Below are 14,121 nucleotides of genomic sequence, written 5' to 3'. Positions count from 1 at the left end.
CATGACCTAAACAAACATACTCCTTTTGTGGTAACAGGTAGCTGGATAGTAAGTTCTGTAAACTGACTAGTTCTTCAGTTTTTACATCCCTACCACAAGGGTGAGTGACAGCCACCTACCCCGGTTTCTAGTCAAGACTCGCTACATTAGAACTGGCCAGTTACTTACCAAAGTTGGGGCATTCCATGCAGTTGTAGGTGCAATTTTGGGTTGCCAGTTGGAACCACCAGTTAATTTCTTTTCACCTGGCTGAGTCCAATTTACATCACTTTAAATAAACAATGAAGAAGGAAGCATTAGGAACGTAAGAGCTGCAGTGTTTGACACCAACATTAGTCAGCTTTTCAGGAGAAAATCTTCAGCATCATTAAGTCACCACTTAAGAACTTGCACAAGTAAGGCAGCTGCAGGTGGTCACAAGTAGCCTTGATCTAATTAAGGGTTGTATTTAGATCTAGTTTAGCTAATGAGCTACTTAAGCTTGACCCAAACCTCCCCTACACTTTAAAACATAACAACTCAGCTCAGTTTTTGCAGGTCAAGTTTAGCTCAGGCAGAGCCAAAATCATCCAGAGACTTGGCACACATCCTGGGACAGCCTGAACACCGCTCCACAGAATCCAAGCTAGTTTTGCATTTCTCTCTCTCCACACACACACCTTTTTAGCATTAGTGCTAGCCTATTAACAAATTACATGCTGAACTAGCGAATAAGATATGAAATTTTGTATCCCTTCACAATAAAAGCAGACAGACATCAGGAGCTGGGGGGATTTAAAAAGATAATTAAAGTTGCCCCATGTTGTAAATCAATCTGGCACTGACTCCATCCCATAGAGCATGGCCAGTCCATTCTCTGTTCCTTTACTTGCTGGGGAGATTATAGGTTCAAAACCACTGTTAACATGCTGAAGTACTATTAGGAGCAAGTAAAGTTAAAACTCCAGAAAGAAATTTGTCAAAGTTGTTTAAAGGCAAACACTCACTTTTTAGTAGTTCCATTTCCAATGCCCAAATCTGTCACAGAAAGAAGAGACCATTATTAAACATCTTAATCTGTTTTCATTCTTTAAAAAAAAAAAAAAAAAAAAGAAAAAAAAAAGAAATTTAGATCTCCAATACATACTGCCTACAAGGTTGGCTAAAGATGAATCCAGGTCATCTGATACCAACTTGTTAGGTGGTACTTTGGCAACTGGAAGACTCTGGTTTTGAGAGGCCACTGTTGGTTTCAGGAGTCCACCTAATTCATCAAAGCCTTAAAACAACAAGCACAAAATACAATTAATATTATTTGAGACTTCCATTGAAGATGAAGTTGCATTTACATTAAAGGGGGAAGGTAATGGAGGTCCAATACAATGCAAGTAGACAGACTGATCAAGCATAGCAGAACTACACTACAAGTGAAGCTATTTCAACCTTCAACCTCAAAACAGAGGTCATCTTTGCAGGTAAAATTCAGCTGCTTTAAGGACTAATCCTGCAAGCCCAATGGAGCATGAAACTCAACCATACTGCAATGCAAATTCCAGATGTCAAAGGTCTGCAGGAAAAGGCCTGGTTTAGGAGATTAACACACTACTTTTCATTTTCAGAGAACTTCCTTTTTAAGAAAGGGCACAAGAAAACCAAGTCAAATGCAAAAAATCTCTCACAGAGAAGAAGTTTTATTCAAACGAACCAAAGGAAAGTGTGTATCTGCACATTCATTAATGCGCTTTTGCTACTGTGCCTCTTGTGAGGCAGCACACAAAGGCACATTAGGCTGCCCTAATGCGCATAGCAAAAGTGAATGCCTTTAGTGACACAATGCAGACTAGTTCTACTGTACATTAGTGCATTAGCACTGCTTGATACAAGGCTTTAATGCACAGTAGAATTAGCTACTGCACATTAAAACAGCACGTGTACATGTGCCCAGAAGATACTTAAAAAATAATTCCATTTCTTGTTAAAATGAGTGCATGCTGGCTTTAACAAGTTTGCTATCCTGATCTTAAAACAAGTCATGACATGAAAAAGGCAGATTCCATATTAAACAAAAAAATTTAAAAGGGCAGAATAGTAAACAACTTAAGGTTTTGTTAGTTTATAAAACTGCCTTTTAATTTTAAGAGCACAACACGGGGGGGGGGCGGGAAATCAGCTTTATTTCATAGCATACTAAGTCACCATACAGCATTCTGATCATTTGATTTCAGTGGAACCAACAACATAAACAAGCCTATCTAGCTCAGAGTAAAATTACTTACATGCATATGCATTTGCAGGATCAAGGACTAAATGAAGGAAATGACCGTTTTAGAACAAATCTGTATACAAACACTCCAAGAGGGAGATGCCTTTTAACTTACAAAAAATGCAAAAAATCCCCCAAGAAATTAAGTGAAGGATGCTGCTATTAAGTTTAACTCAGTCTGCTTTCACCAGCTGGAATAAGGTCATAGTCTGTACTTGTTTGCATTAGCAAAGCCTACTTTCCATAGGTGTCATTTGATTAAAGCACGTTTGTTGCTTACATTAAATATTAATGAAAGCCTCTTACCACCAGAATCTACTATAACATTAGAAGATTTGTTTCCAAATACAGACTCAAAGTCAACATTAAGGCCAGCTGATGGCTGTGGCTGAGCAACAGGAGATGGAGTGAACCCTAAACAGAAAACAAAAAAGAACAGAACAGCAGATTAAAGCAATTACTCCATACTGTTTCCAATGGAAGACAGAGGTATGCCAAAGTGCATATTTAAAAGCTACTATACAACCTCTAATTGCCTGAAGAACAGAATAATGAAGAAACTCATGAAAACCCAGATTACACCCTGAAGTAGGAACAAACACAGGAAATGACCCCAGGAGTGATTTTTACCCCCCAACTATTTTTCTGTTTTCTCCTACAGAAAGGGCAGGCCATGTCCCCAGAGTCTACAGATCCAAAAAGATGCCTAGAGACAAGGTCAAGTCCTACATCTTCAGATTCAAAATCAATTCAGTGGGAATGAGGGTAGTTATGTGCAGCTCTGTTTCCCAACACCTGCTCACAATAGCACAAAAGCAATGCTGTAGCCACCTGGCTCTCGCAAGCAGAAAGGCTGGCAAAGACTCTTCTTCAAAACAATGTTTTGAACTGTTTGCCTGTAAGCTCCCTACACCATTTTAGTTAACAGGTGAAAATCTATGAAACATCTTAATTGTAACAAACCACACCATGACAGGATGTCTCACTAAATGCATGAATGCAAGGCAACCACTGCTGAAAATAATTAGACAGTTGCAACCAATAGTTTGATGTCTGTTCAATTATTTTTAATACCCCTTGTAAGAAGTTATATATCCAGTGACTAAGAAGGGGACAGATTAGGAGCTAGAACCAGTTTTGCCACATTGCTTTGTCAAGCTACACAACTTCGTTTTATGCTCAAATGTAAAAAACAAAAACAGCCCCCCCAAAGCAGCAAAAAAAAAAGGAGATGCTGCTGCTCATGTACTAGATCTTGTACATATTAGATAATGTTAGCACAATGTTTTGAAGGCTTAATGTACTGTTAACTGCTACATAATCATTTTAAAAAGTGTTATGACCCAATTCAATACGTTATGTAAAAGAACACGATGTTGAACTGAGTTGTATATAAAGAATGCCTATACTGCAACTGTTGTCATTTTATGTTGGTAACTAAAGTACTAATTCTTTTATGTGAAAAGGCACCATAAAATTGTAATTTAAACTAGACAGGTTAACTGACCACTAACATTAGCAACGCTGCTTTTCATACCAATGTGGACAGCACTAACTTTAGGAAAAGAGAGTACATTACTTAACTATAAAAAGCACTCTAGTATAAGAGCAGAAAGCTCATCTTTAAGAACATATTATTTTCTTTTTAGAACATGGACTAATTTCTGCAGAAGTCACCAGCTCTCATATTTTAAACTCTTTCAGCTGCTTTGAGACTGTCTATGGTTGTGGAGGGGGCTAGAATTTTACTCTGGAGTTCCTGTTACTGATCCAGGGAACTACTCTCCTACAGAAATGTCTGAAAATGTGTCACCAACAAGAAGGAAAAAACCCACAAACAACTTTGGGGATTAAAATGAATGTTTAGCACACAATTATTATATTGGGAAAATCAGAACAGAAAAAAAGTCTAAGAATCAATGATTTTGCATACATTTTCTGGATACTGTATCAAACTTCTACTCTGCAATCTCTCTTTAATTTTGACATCTATTCACAGCCATTTTGATTCAATGCATCCAAAAGGTTAGTTTCTCATTTTAAGAATCCTTATTCACCAAAATGCACCATTTCAACGTCTCAAGCAGTAATCCTCCTACTATATACAAAATATTTCTCTGACTTGATAGCAACAGTCTGTTAGACCAGGGGTGCTCAACCCCTGCCTTGTGGGCCAGATCTGGCCCACAGGGCCATCCATGTCATCTGGCCTGTGGGGCTCCCCAGTGTCATTGTCAATTGCTGGTCCCCCTACTGCCAATTTTCACAACCCAGGGGAGCCCAGCAGGCTGGAAAGCATGGCCTTGTCTGCTATATTGGGTGTGCAGAGCATAGTCATGCCTGGGCAGTGCACAGAGACCCAACTCCACATGCCAACCTTGTGAGAGATCCAGACTGTGGGGCCAAAAGGTTGAGCAACATTGTGTTAAGAGTTAGACCATCTGCACCAGATACAATGATTGGGTACAATCTATAGGACAAAGCCCATTTCAGGAACTGTACAAATCTAAACACATTACACTGCTGTAAAGACAATTAGTAACCAGACATGGTCCTTTAGATAGATGTGATATCTTTTATTAAACCAATTAAACAGTTGGAAAAGTTGTTCTTTGCAAGGTTTTGGGCACAAATGTCCTTCTTCAGGCACAGGGAGAGAGTCTGTTGGTGTTTGTGCACTTTCCTGGGTAGAACAGAAGCCAACACACAAAATGCAGGGTTTTATTCTACCCAGAAAAGCAAAAAAGTTTTAGTTGGTCTAGGAAAAGAAATCACATCCCAAAGAACAGTGTCTGCCCATGTCCTTAGACCCACACAGCTATAACCAACAACCCTAATCAGTAAAATCAGGAATTTCATACAAGTGTCTAGTACATTCACCCATCACAAATAAAGAATGCCAGGAAGGGGGGGGGGGGGCCCTCTTTGGAATCCCTTCCTCATCTCAGAGTTTGGGTATAGGTCAAGAATACATATTGACAGACATGTAGAGCACTGTTGCAGCTGCTTTTTTACAGGAAACTATTTAGTGTAGCAGGTAGCAATGGCCCGCGGATTAGAAAAAAGTGCCCTTGAATATTGTGTTATAAAATTAATGTTTATTTTGAGCATTCATTTAAACATACAAATTAAAAATAACAAGGTCTAAGCGAAAATAACTAATCTATCTGCAATGATGCATCTACCTTAAGCAGCAATGTATGAATCCAAGTTTTTTAGCCAACATACATGAACAATGCAGTTCTATCCAACTGACAAGCCTACTAATGCTAGGCACATAACATACTGTGTCTTCTGTAAGACGCTATCACATTACCCACCTCCAAACACACCAGCTACAGCAGAGGGCTCAATGCAGAAATTAGAAGCATTAGGATAAGCTTGAGGACCACAAACACAATCTGATAAGGCATGTCACAAAAGCAAAGAGCAGAGAAAAGAGGAAGTATGTTACAGAAAGGACCCGCATATACTATTTATTTCCCACACCAAATGCACCAAACTGAAATTAAGAATGAGTTTATGTATGCTGTAACCATACAATGGAACCAGAAGAGTCAGCCTAGTACGTCAAACACATTAAAAAGGGAAACTTATGTTCTAGGTAACATAACATAAAAAAGGGAAAGACTTGCAAAATTACAACTATAAAAAAAGTTTAAAAACACCCAACCAAATGCCACATTTTACACTCTTGGAAGATACTAACGAGCGTAAAACTAGAGGCATTTTTCCTTGTACCTGAAGTATAATGATATAGGCCAAGAGTGGATTCATAATTTGCTGCCACAAATGGATTTGGTTCAGTAAATGGATTGAAATGATCTAAAGAACCAGAAAGAGTTATTTTAAAATCCACACTCCATAGTCAGTTGCTCACTTGTGTTACCACAAGTGAGATAACACTAACATTTTTAAACATCATTTTTAAAAAGAATTATAAATTTTGTTTTAAGTATACAAAAATCTAGCCCAGTGGCTAATAAAAGAACGTAAGTGCCATACTGGGTCACACCAATGGTCCATCTAACCCAATACCCCATCTCAGACAGCGGCAGAAGTTGATGCTTTACTTAACCTGTATCTCTAGATTCAACACCTTTCCTGGCATCCCCCATCTATTAGTTTAGGAGGTGCCAAAGGAAATATTTCCAACCATTCTGTTCAACAGGTCATCCATGAATTTGTCCGGTCCCTTTTTTAACCTGGCTACACTATCTGTAAAGCCCCACTAGATTCATGATGGAAGTGGGCTGCACTGTGGCTCTTTTCATCTTGAAGATTCCCCCATGCACCCCCTGCTGCTGATGGGTGGAGGGGCCCCGCTTATGGCTCACTTTTTTTTTTTTTTTTTTAAATTCAGCAGGGAAGCAAAAACTACGGTTTTAAACAGGCCCTGGTTTTTGCTTCTCAGGCCGAGTTGAGAAGCACACAGACCTAAGTGGAAGCAGCACCAACAGTGGTTTGCAACCTGAGGTGCCACCACATTCAAGGACTAGTGAAGTACAATGAGACTGACCTAGCCCAAGGCTCATAGATTTTATCAGACTTTTCCTGCCCAAAATTAATTTCCAGTGTAGTCTAAGCTTACAAGTATGGGTCTGCCAGTCTAGCAAGACTTTCCAAAGGAAGAGACACAAAAACCCCACAAAACAAAAAAAGTGTAATTAATTTATTTCACAATGAAAAAATGCTATTAATTCTTCACATTGAGAATGAATCCAATTACTGTATACTTAGGATTTACTACAACAGTCATAATGTTTCCAGAGACTTATTTCTTTATAATGGTCTGAAGCTGACCATTATAAAACTACCCAAGAGCTGTGTGTTAGTGAAGGAGAGTTTATCACCACCACAACACAACACATGTAGCTTCTGGTCAGCTACACTAACACTGATATTATTTAAAACAATGGATTCTTAAGTAGTGGCCACACAACCCCCAAATTATTCAAAATTAAGAAGTCTTCCTCGCACAAAGTAATGAAAGCAAAAGAAATGGTTTTCATCTATTCCTCATCCTTATTTCCCCTAGGAACTTCATGAAATATGTTTCTCAGCCTTTTGGTTCAGACCAAGAGTAAGGAAACCTGAAATAAGCATGAGCACATTTGACCACATACTTCTGTCTACAATTGTAAAAGACATCTAAAAAAGGTTAACCACCATGCCACTTCAATGCATTATCTATTATAAACTGGGCAAATGTAATCAAATTGCCAAATAAAATATCAAGTTGCATAAAAAAAAAGTTGTTTTCCAGGGAGGGGGAAGAAAAAAAACAAACAACTTTCGTACAAATTAAGATATTTCATAAACTGAATTAGAGAGCTAGTTAGTTAAAAGGTACTTTACCAACAAACATTTCATGTGTGGGTGTCCTAGTTGTGAAAGTAGGTACGTCAGAAGATACAACAGAGAGATGAATAGCATCGTTAGTTTTTGTGAGGAAAGGATTTAGGCTGGGAATGGCATCATCAACAGCATCAATAGTAGCAGAGAAAGGATCTGTGCAATCCCAGAAAGCAATAGAGAAATAAGAAAGTAGAATTGATTTAGTAATAAGTGAGTTTAAAAACAGGAGTGGTAAAGAGTTCACATTATTTAATTACAAGAATTAAAAGATATGGAAGTCTCAAATAGGGCCCAGGAAGTACAGTTCTCAGCAAAAAGTTCTGGAAACACCTGAGCCAATAACTCAGAGAGCCCAAGCCCACGAACTCAGGCTTGACAAATTACTTGTAATCTTTGGAAAAACTCCTTTTACGAACAGGCTACATGTAACTTTTTTCTAAAAAAAAAAAAAATGTTTAAAGCAACAGGCAAGTATATGGATAATGTGGTTATTTTCATCCACAGATCCCAAAGTACTTCATTACCCCCCCCCTTTTTAAACATGATCAATATTTGCTTTGTTCCTCTGTATCATGTCTGATGTGTGAATCATGAGCTGTCAGCATGACTACTTCTGTAGAGCACCCTGCTCTTGAATTATAGTCCTTGATACTATTATACAAATCCAAATCAGTGGAAGTTGCCCTATATTACTGTCTGTATTGTCCTAGTGCCTAGACTTTCTGGTTACTATTTTAAGCAATGTAGATATACACAAGTGCCTAAATGAAAACTGTAAAAATGTGTATGGTCTGTGCCCCCCTCTCTCCCTCCCTTTCCTGCCCAAATTCTGGGGCTTTCACAAGTCTTGCTGAAGGACATGCAGGCTGATTTCTTCCATGGGGACTGCAAATCAAATCCAAGACCAAAAGTACAGGCAAATCAAATTAAATTTACAAACAATTAAGTATTGAGCATGAATTTGACCTCTAAAAAAATTTAGAGTTTTCTGTAAATACTACTTAAATTTTACGTTAAGGCACTAGCTTTCCCTCTCATGTTAGCCCTGAGCAAAGTAGAATTTCATGCCTATAAAGTATTCTTTGAAGGCATTTAGAAGCCACACAGAATTTGGTTTCAAATTTAAAATTATTACACAAAAAAGCAGACATGCTTTTCTCTCACGTTAAGTATGGCTCAATTGCTAGAATGAGTAGAAATAGCTTGAGATGGTTGACATAGCCTTTAATACAGGATAAAAATATTAAAATAGTGCCATAAGCTGATTTTGAAAGGGTAGTAGGAATCTTGTGTTCTTAAGCTTTACCTACATTTTGTGTTAACACTGAAGTCTCAAATACTAGTGTATTCCTTAAACTCTGCAATTCAAGAACTGCAAAAAATATGTTAGCATAGGAATGTCTGTAATGGGTGTTGCGGCAGGAAAATCTGTGCTCTGACAAAATGAAGATAGTGTAAACTAGATTTTTTCTTTTGCCATCTTGCCCTTCCTCAGTTCTTGTGGTAGTCACCTTCTGACTGCATTTCCTTCCCTTGTAATGAACAGAAAAAATAGGTACATTTAGGATAGCCTATGATTAACTCCAAGTTCATGGAAAATGTTTATACACACTTTTGCATTTTGACTTCTAATGTGCATAAATTAATTTAGCAAACAATATGCCCCAATCTAACATAGCAAGGGGAGTCCTTTGTGGTGTTTCAAATAATTGTTGCTATCTGAGCGGTGTGCATGCTGTTTAATTTAGATAAAAGGACCTAAAACTGCACTGAAGGAAATGTTGTTTAGTTTTATTTTGTATTGCTTTGAAGTTATGATCCATAGTAGTTTCTATTAGTCTATAAAATGGACCAAGTAGGATAATTAACACTTAATACCATCTGTTCCCAGAATGCTTTCCAGAATGCTCCCAGATTGCATTAATGTTATCCCACAAGTTCTGGGCAACACTGTCAAGATACCAGTGAAGTTCTTCATATCCCTCTTGACTGCTCTTTTTAAACACTCCTATCTAAAAATATATTTTTTCAGTTTAGATTCTACCCACTCCATCCCGCTTGAAGCATCACTGGTTTGTTCAAATGTTTGACTGACTTGCTGTCTTAGTTAGCCATGTAAACACTGAAGTCAAGCAGAAGGTATAACAGGCTGGCACGTTAGAGTACCTTATTCAGAGGCATACACTTTCATAAGTGACAGTACTTCACCAGAAACACTTAGGTAAGCTGTTGCCTAGAAAAGTTTATGCTTCTGAATTAGTCTTCAAGGTGCCACCCTATACTTCCTTATTGTGCTGTTTCCAATACAAGCAGCTTCCAAAAGCTTGAAAATGAATTAGCTGCAGTTTATTTAATTCAGCTAATTTATTTTAGCTGCAGCCAATTTACTTTAGAAGCATCAAAGAAGAATCCCCTTCACAACTGCAACTAGCCCTTAAAGCCAAATTCTACACTGGAACATTCACAGTTCACTCTCATCTCAAAAGGAGTATGGCGAGTGAAGATGGAGATTGGCAGCTTATTGGGTTAAAAAAAATATTTAAAACAGACATTTTAGTTTTTCAACCCAACTTCTCACTTTATAAAAGGAACTGCACTAATACTGCTGTAATTGCAAGGACAGACTCAGTCTTTTCAGAGAAACTGCATTACTAGAAGTATTGTATGCTACCGCATGCTTTGAACTGATTTACTCTCCTCACTTTTGATTTAAGATCTAGCCTCCTTTGCTTTAAGCAATCTAGCAAAATGCCTAGAGGTAGTGTTAAAAGTATTCATGCCCTGGTACCAATACATCCATCTGTATGTTCTAGATGAACTTTCTGGTAACGGCTTATAAGCCTAACTGATTTAGGAGTTTCTAAGTCCCGCCTTAAGTCCAATTTTACTCTGTCAGTTACCCCTGTACTGCCATACATACCCTTTAGGTTACCATATACACGAAGTACAAACATTACTACATCAGAAATTTACCTAAGGTAGGGATGCTGTGCAGTGGTTAGAGCACATGACTGGAAATAGTCCAGGTTCCATTCTTGGCTCTGCCACTGACTTGCGGTATGACCTCAGGCAAGTCACTTTACTGCTCAGTTTTCCCATCTGTAAAATGGGGAAAATACTTCTTACCTACTTCACAAGGGTGCTGTAAGAGTTAATGTTTGTGATATTACTTAGCTCTTTGGATGAAAGGTTATGCAAATATACAAGATGAATATGAAGAATTTTAGAATCATGATCTAAAAACTTTGGCATCCAAACCTGAAACCTTTATAGTTATTGACAAATCTATGACACTGAGAAAGGTGAGGACAATAAGCAAACAGATGAAGCCAATTTATGAAGGGACTTTACAATGACTAAATTTAAGGACAGAAAACTAAGCTGAATCTAGAGATATGCTATAGTGAGCAAATAGGCCTCTTTTACATGGACTAGTCTATCATTAGAAAAATCTTTGAAGCTCTAGAGAAACAAAGCAGAGGAACCAATACATTTCTCCTCATTTTTTCTTCTGACCTAAAATATTCTGTTCACAGGATTTTTGCATGTGCAGGCTGATAAGCTGTCCACATCAGTTCTTTCCAAGAAAGATGCTTTCTTCAGTAAAGTTTACACAAGGAAATGAAAGGCAATTTAAAATTGCATTTTATAACCTATATCACATCAAAAGTTGGTGAAGCACTGAGGAAGTTGGCACACTTTCAGAAAAGCCCCTGTGAAAAAAGCCTCCCAAAATGCATGCCTGTTCTATAGTAAATATTTCCAGGAAATCACCTGAAATTGTAAGGCACTTCCTTACAGGCAAGTGTGACATGTCGGAGTTATACAGAATGCACACACATTTTGATAGGAATAGGAAATGCACTTTGTATTTTCTTATGAAAAAATTTATTCTTGCTAGTATGGAAATTGGCTAAAAAGCTAAAGCTCACAAAAAAACCCAAACATATCAGGTAAGTGGTTCAGTGATAGTATCTAAAGGAAAACCCACAAAACAATACTTCTGTTTTCAGTCATCCAGAAGTACATAAATCAGGTATTTTAACTCATGTTCTGAAGCCCAAGTCTCTAAATTCTTTTGGTTCAAGGGGCAATTTTATCCTGAAGGTTCACACGTGGATAGAATATGCAGGTTTAATAGACTTTTTGGTGTTTAGAAAAATTTGGAAGTGTGCATGTTGTCACAGTTAGCTGACTGACTAGCTCACTAAATCCTGCGTGTCTACACAAAGAACTATAGTTAAGCATAAGGAAATCATAAGTGTGTTTTCTATTAGTGCATGTTCACTGACATCCACATCACAGCTACTAGATCTTTCATTATCAGCAAAATTTTAAAAAGCTTAAACAGCTGGTAGAGAAAAGAAAAAAAGAAATGAACTGTATTCAGCAGGGTGGAGAACGGCTGGAGTCTGAATACTCTGGAAGCGAGTCAAAGCTTAGTTTAAATTCAACCAAAGTTCTTCGCCGCTTATAGCTATTCCTTTGCTATTTATCTTCACCAATTCTGCTTCCTTTTCTTATAGCTTTCTTCATCTGTTTATAGGCCATACTGCTTACTTTTCACTGTGTTTCACCTTCTAGTCTCAAACTTTTCTTGGAATTGTTTTGCCAAAGGCTTTAACCAGTCTCCTCCACACCATTTCAGATATGCCAGTTTTAAAAAGTTTGTGCTTAAATTTAAAATATAATGTCTTATTATTTGAATATCTGGCACCAAGAAAATCTTTGTAAAGCTGTTTCCCCCACAAGAGATGGAAGAAATCTTTAGTCACTGCTCTTTCATCTCAAAGTCCTTTATAACCCATCGCCCAACCAAATCCTCTTCTGTTCTGCACTCTAATTTCTACTTGCATTTTTTTTCCTTCCCTTTCACATGCCACTTACACTTCTCCTTGCTGAGTTTATTTTAAAAGCATTCCAACAAGTTCGTCCATTTTATTAATGAAAAAAAAAAAAAGTCAGACTAGGCTGTGGAGTATGCCACTCCTGGGAGTGCAGCTACACAGCCTAGAATCTTGAGCCAGTTTAGAATTCTTACCTCCCCATGTACCTCCTACTTGTGGCACAGTGGATACAGGATGTACAGGCGGATGAAAAGTTGGCTGCATGTCAAGCAGATCATTTGGCAGCTTTGATGTGCTACAGAGACAAAATTAGGACAATGGTTTGAACTATATTAAATAGTTTGATACAAAAGGCAAAGGCAACGTTATTGTAGATACTGTCAACTACTACAAACGGACTCATTCAACAGGGACATGGATTAGACATTTTGAACAAAAGCTCACTAAAACTTAAAAATTCTGTGGGGAATAGCCTCTGGATGGCTACACTAAGCTACTCTGCCATGCCACCCCTGCCCTCCCCCGCCATTGGGCCACTCCAAAGCAGACAAACCTGGTGGGTCTGACCAACCATTCTTCCACCCTCTTCAGATCCTAATATTAAGTTGTAGACATGGTATACCTGTACATCATTGATTACAGCTTCCAAAATACCTTAAACTACAGGTTGCTTGTGGTAGTTCTAAAATTTGGGCAGGAACTAGGCTGGCACAGAACTCATCCTCAATTAGAAGCTACAGACAGCTCTGAAGTCCACCCCCACCATAGACCTGAACTTCCTGGGGCACAGCTGAGAATCTGGATCAGGGATCTAGCACTCATTAAGGAACTTTAAAAAAGTTTCAGTAAATACGCTGCCCAGAAGTTACTAGCATCAGTAGTGTTACTGCCTAAAAAGCCATCTAAACTATTAATTAAAAGACAGAAATGAAGGCCAAGCAGCAACCCACTGAGGGAAGAAAAGCCTTTGAATAATCTGATAGAAAATGGAGGAAAGGAACTCATCACAGAAGCTGTCTTTAAAAGACAAGTAAATGCCTTCAGAGCAGAACAGATTTTATGTTTAGACCTTTGCAAAACAAAGCACTGCATCTCTCCAGGACTTTAAGGGCACACTGAGGTATGTGGGTGTATTTTGTTCTGCAATTATGTAAAAAATATTATTTATTCCTTTAAAACATTATTAAGAAATACAGGGGAACAGAATAACTTGAAACTCTGAACAAAGAATAAAATCACTTAAAATGTGCTGTATGCAAATAGTTTTGTGCTACATACACATTTGTGGGTTTTTTCCATCCAGTTATAAGCAAAAAGGTTCACTTTCCAGATTAAAAAAAACAACAACTTATACATATGGTATTAACACTAAAAAGTTAATTTCCTGTGAATTGAACTGGTCTATCACAGTCACTGTTCAGCTTGCAGGACTGTTAAAAGGTCCTTCCCTGTATAATTTTTAATGCATACTGAAACGTAGTGCATCAGCAGGTTTTGTAGTTTGGTAAGAATAGTGGTTACAAACAAAACCCTAAATTTAGAATCCCTAAAATATTCAGCTTCCAGTGATCTCCATTAACCTATCCATGCATAGGAGTGCAGATTTATCTGGCCATTAAGCAGAGATATCAATTACAGACTTTTTTGGGATCTCTCATCAGCCTACTGCTCCCT

General features: G+C 37.9%; 1 protein-coding gene across 10 annotated transcripts in view; it reads right to left on the bottom strand.

The window, feature by feature from the left end:
* The window catches only part of PICALM (phosphatidylinositol binding clathrin assembly protein), a 50,610-nt gene that overhangs the window by 19,626 nt on the left and 16,863 nt on the right, over nt 1–14,121 (bottom strand). For 6 of the 10 annotated variants that reach the window (XM_019530381.1, XM_019530385.1, XM_019530389.1 and 3 more), the window contains 6 exons: nt 12,642–12,742; nt 2,549–2,656; nt 2,256–2,282; nt 1,127–1,258; nt 987–1,017; nt 169–268 (listed from right to left, as the gene is read on the bottom strand). In XM_019530381.1, the coding sequence (XP_019385926.1) occupies nt 169–268; nt 987–1,017; nt 1,127–1,258; nt 2,256–2,282; nt 2,549–2,656; nt 12,642–12,742 (499 nt within the window). The remainder of the gene's footprint in view (nt 1–168; nt 269–986; nt 1,018–1,126; nt 1,259–2,255; nt 2,283–2,548; nt 2,657–12,641; nt 12,743–14,121) is intronic. The other 4 variants (XM_019530383.1, XM_019530384.1, XM_019530387.1 and 1 more) reach the window with 3 other exon arrangements.

Source organism: Crocodylus porosus, unplaced genomic scaffold (genome assembly GCF_001723895.1).
Source record: "Crocodylus porosus isolate Cpor-Errol unplaced genomic scaffold, CroPor_comp1, whole genome shotgun sequence".
Taxonomy (NCBI): Eukaryota; Metazoa; Chordata; order Crocodylia; family Crocodylidae; genus Crocodylus; species Crocodylus porosus.
Note: the sequence above shows the minus strand (reverse complement) of the source record. Positions and strands in the feature narration are given on the sequence as shown.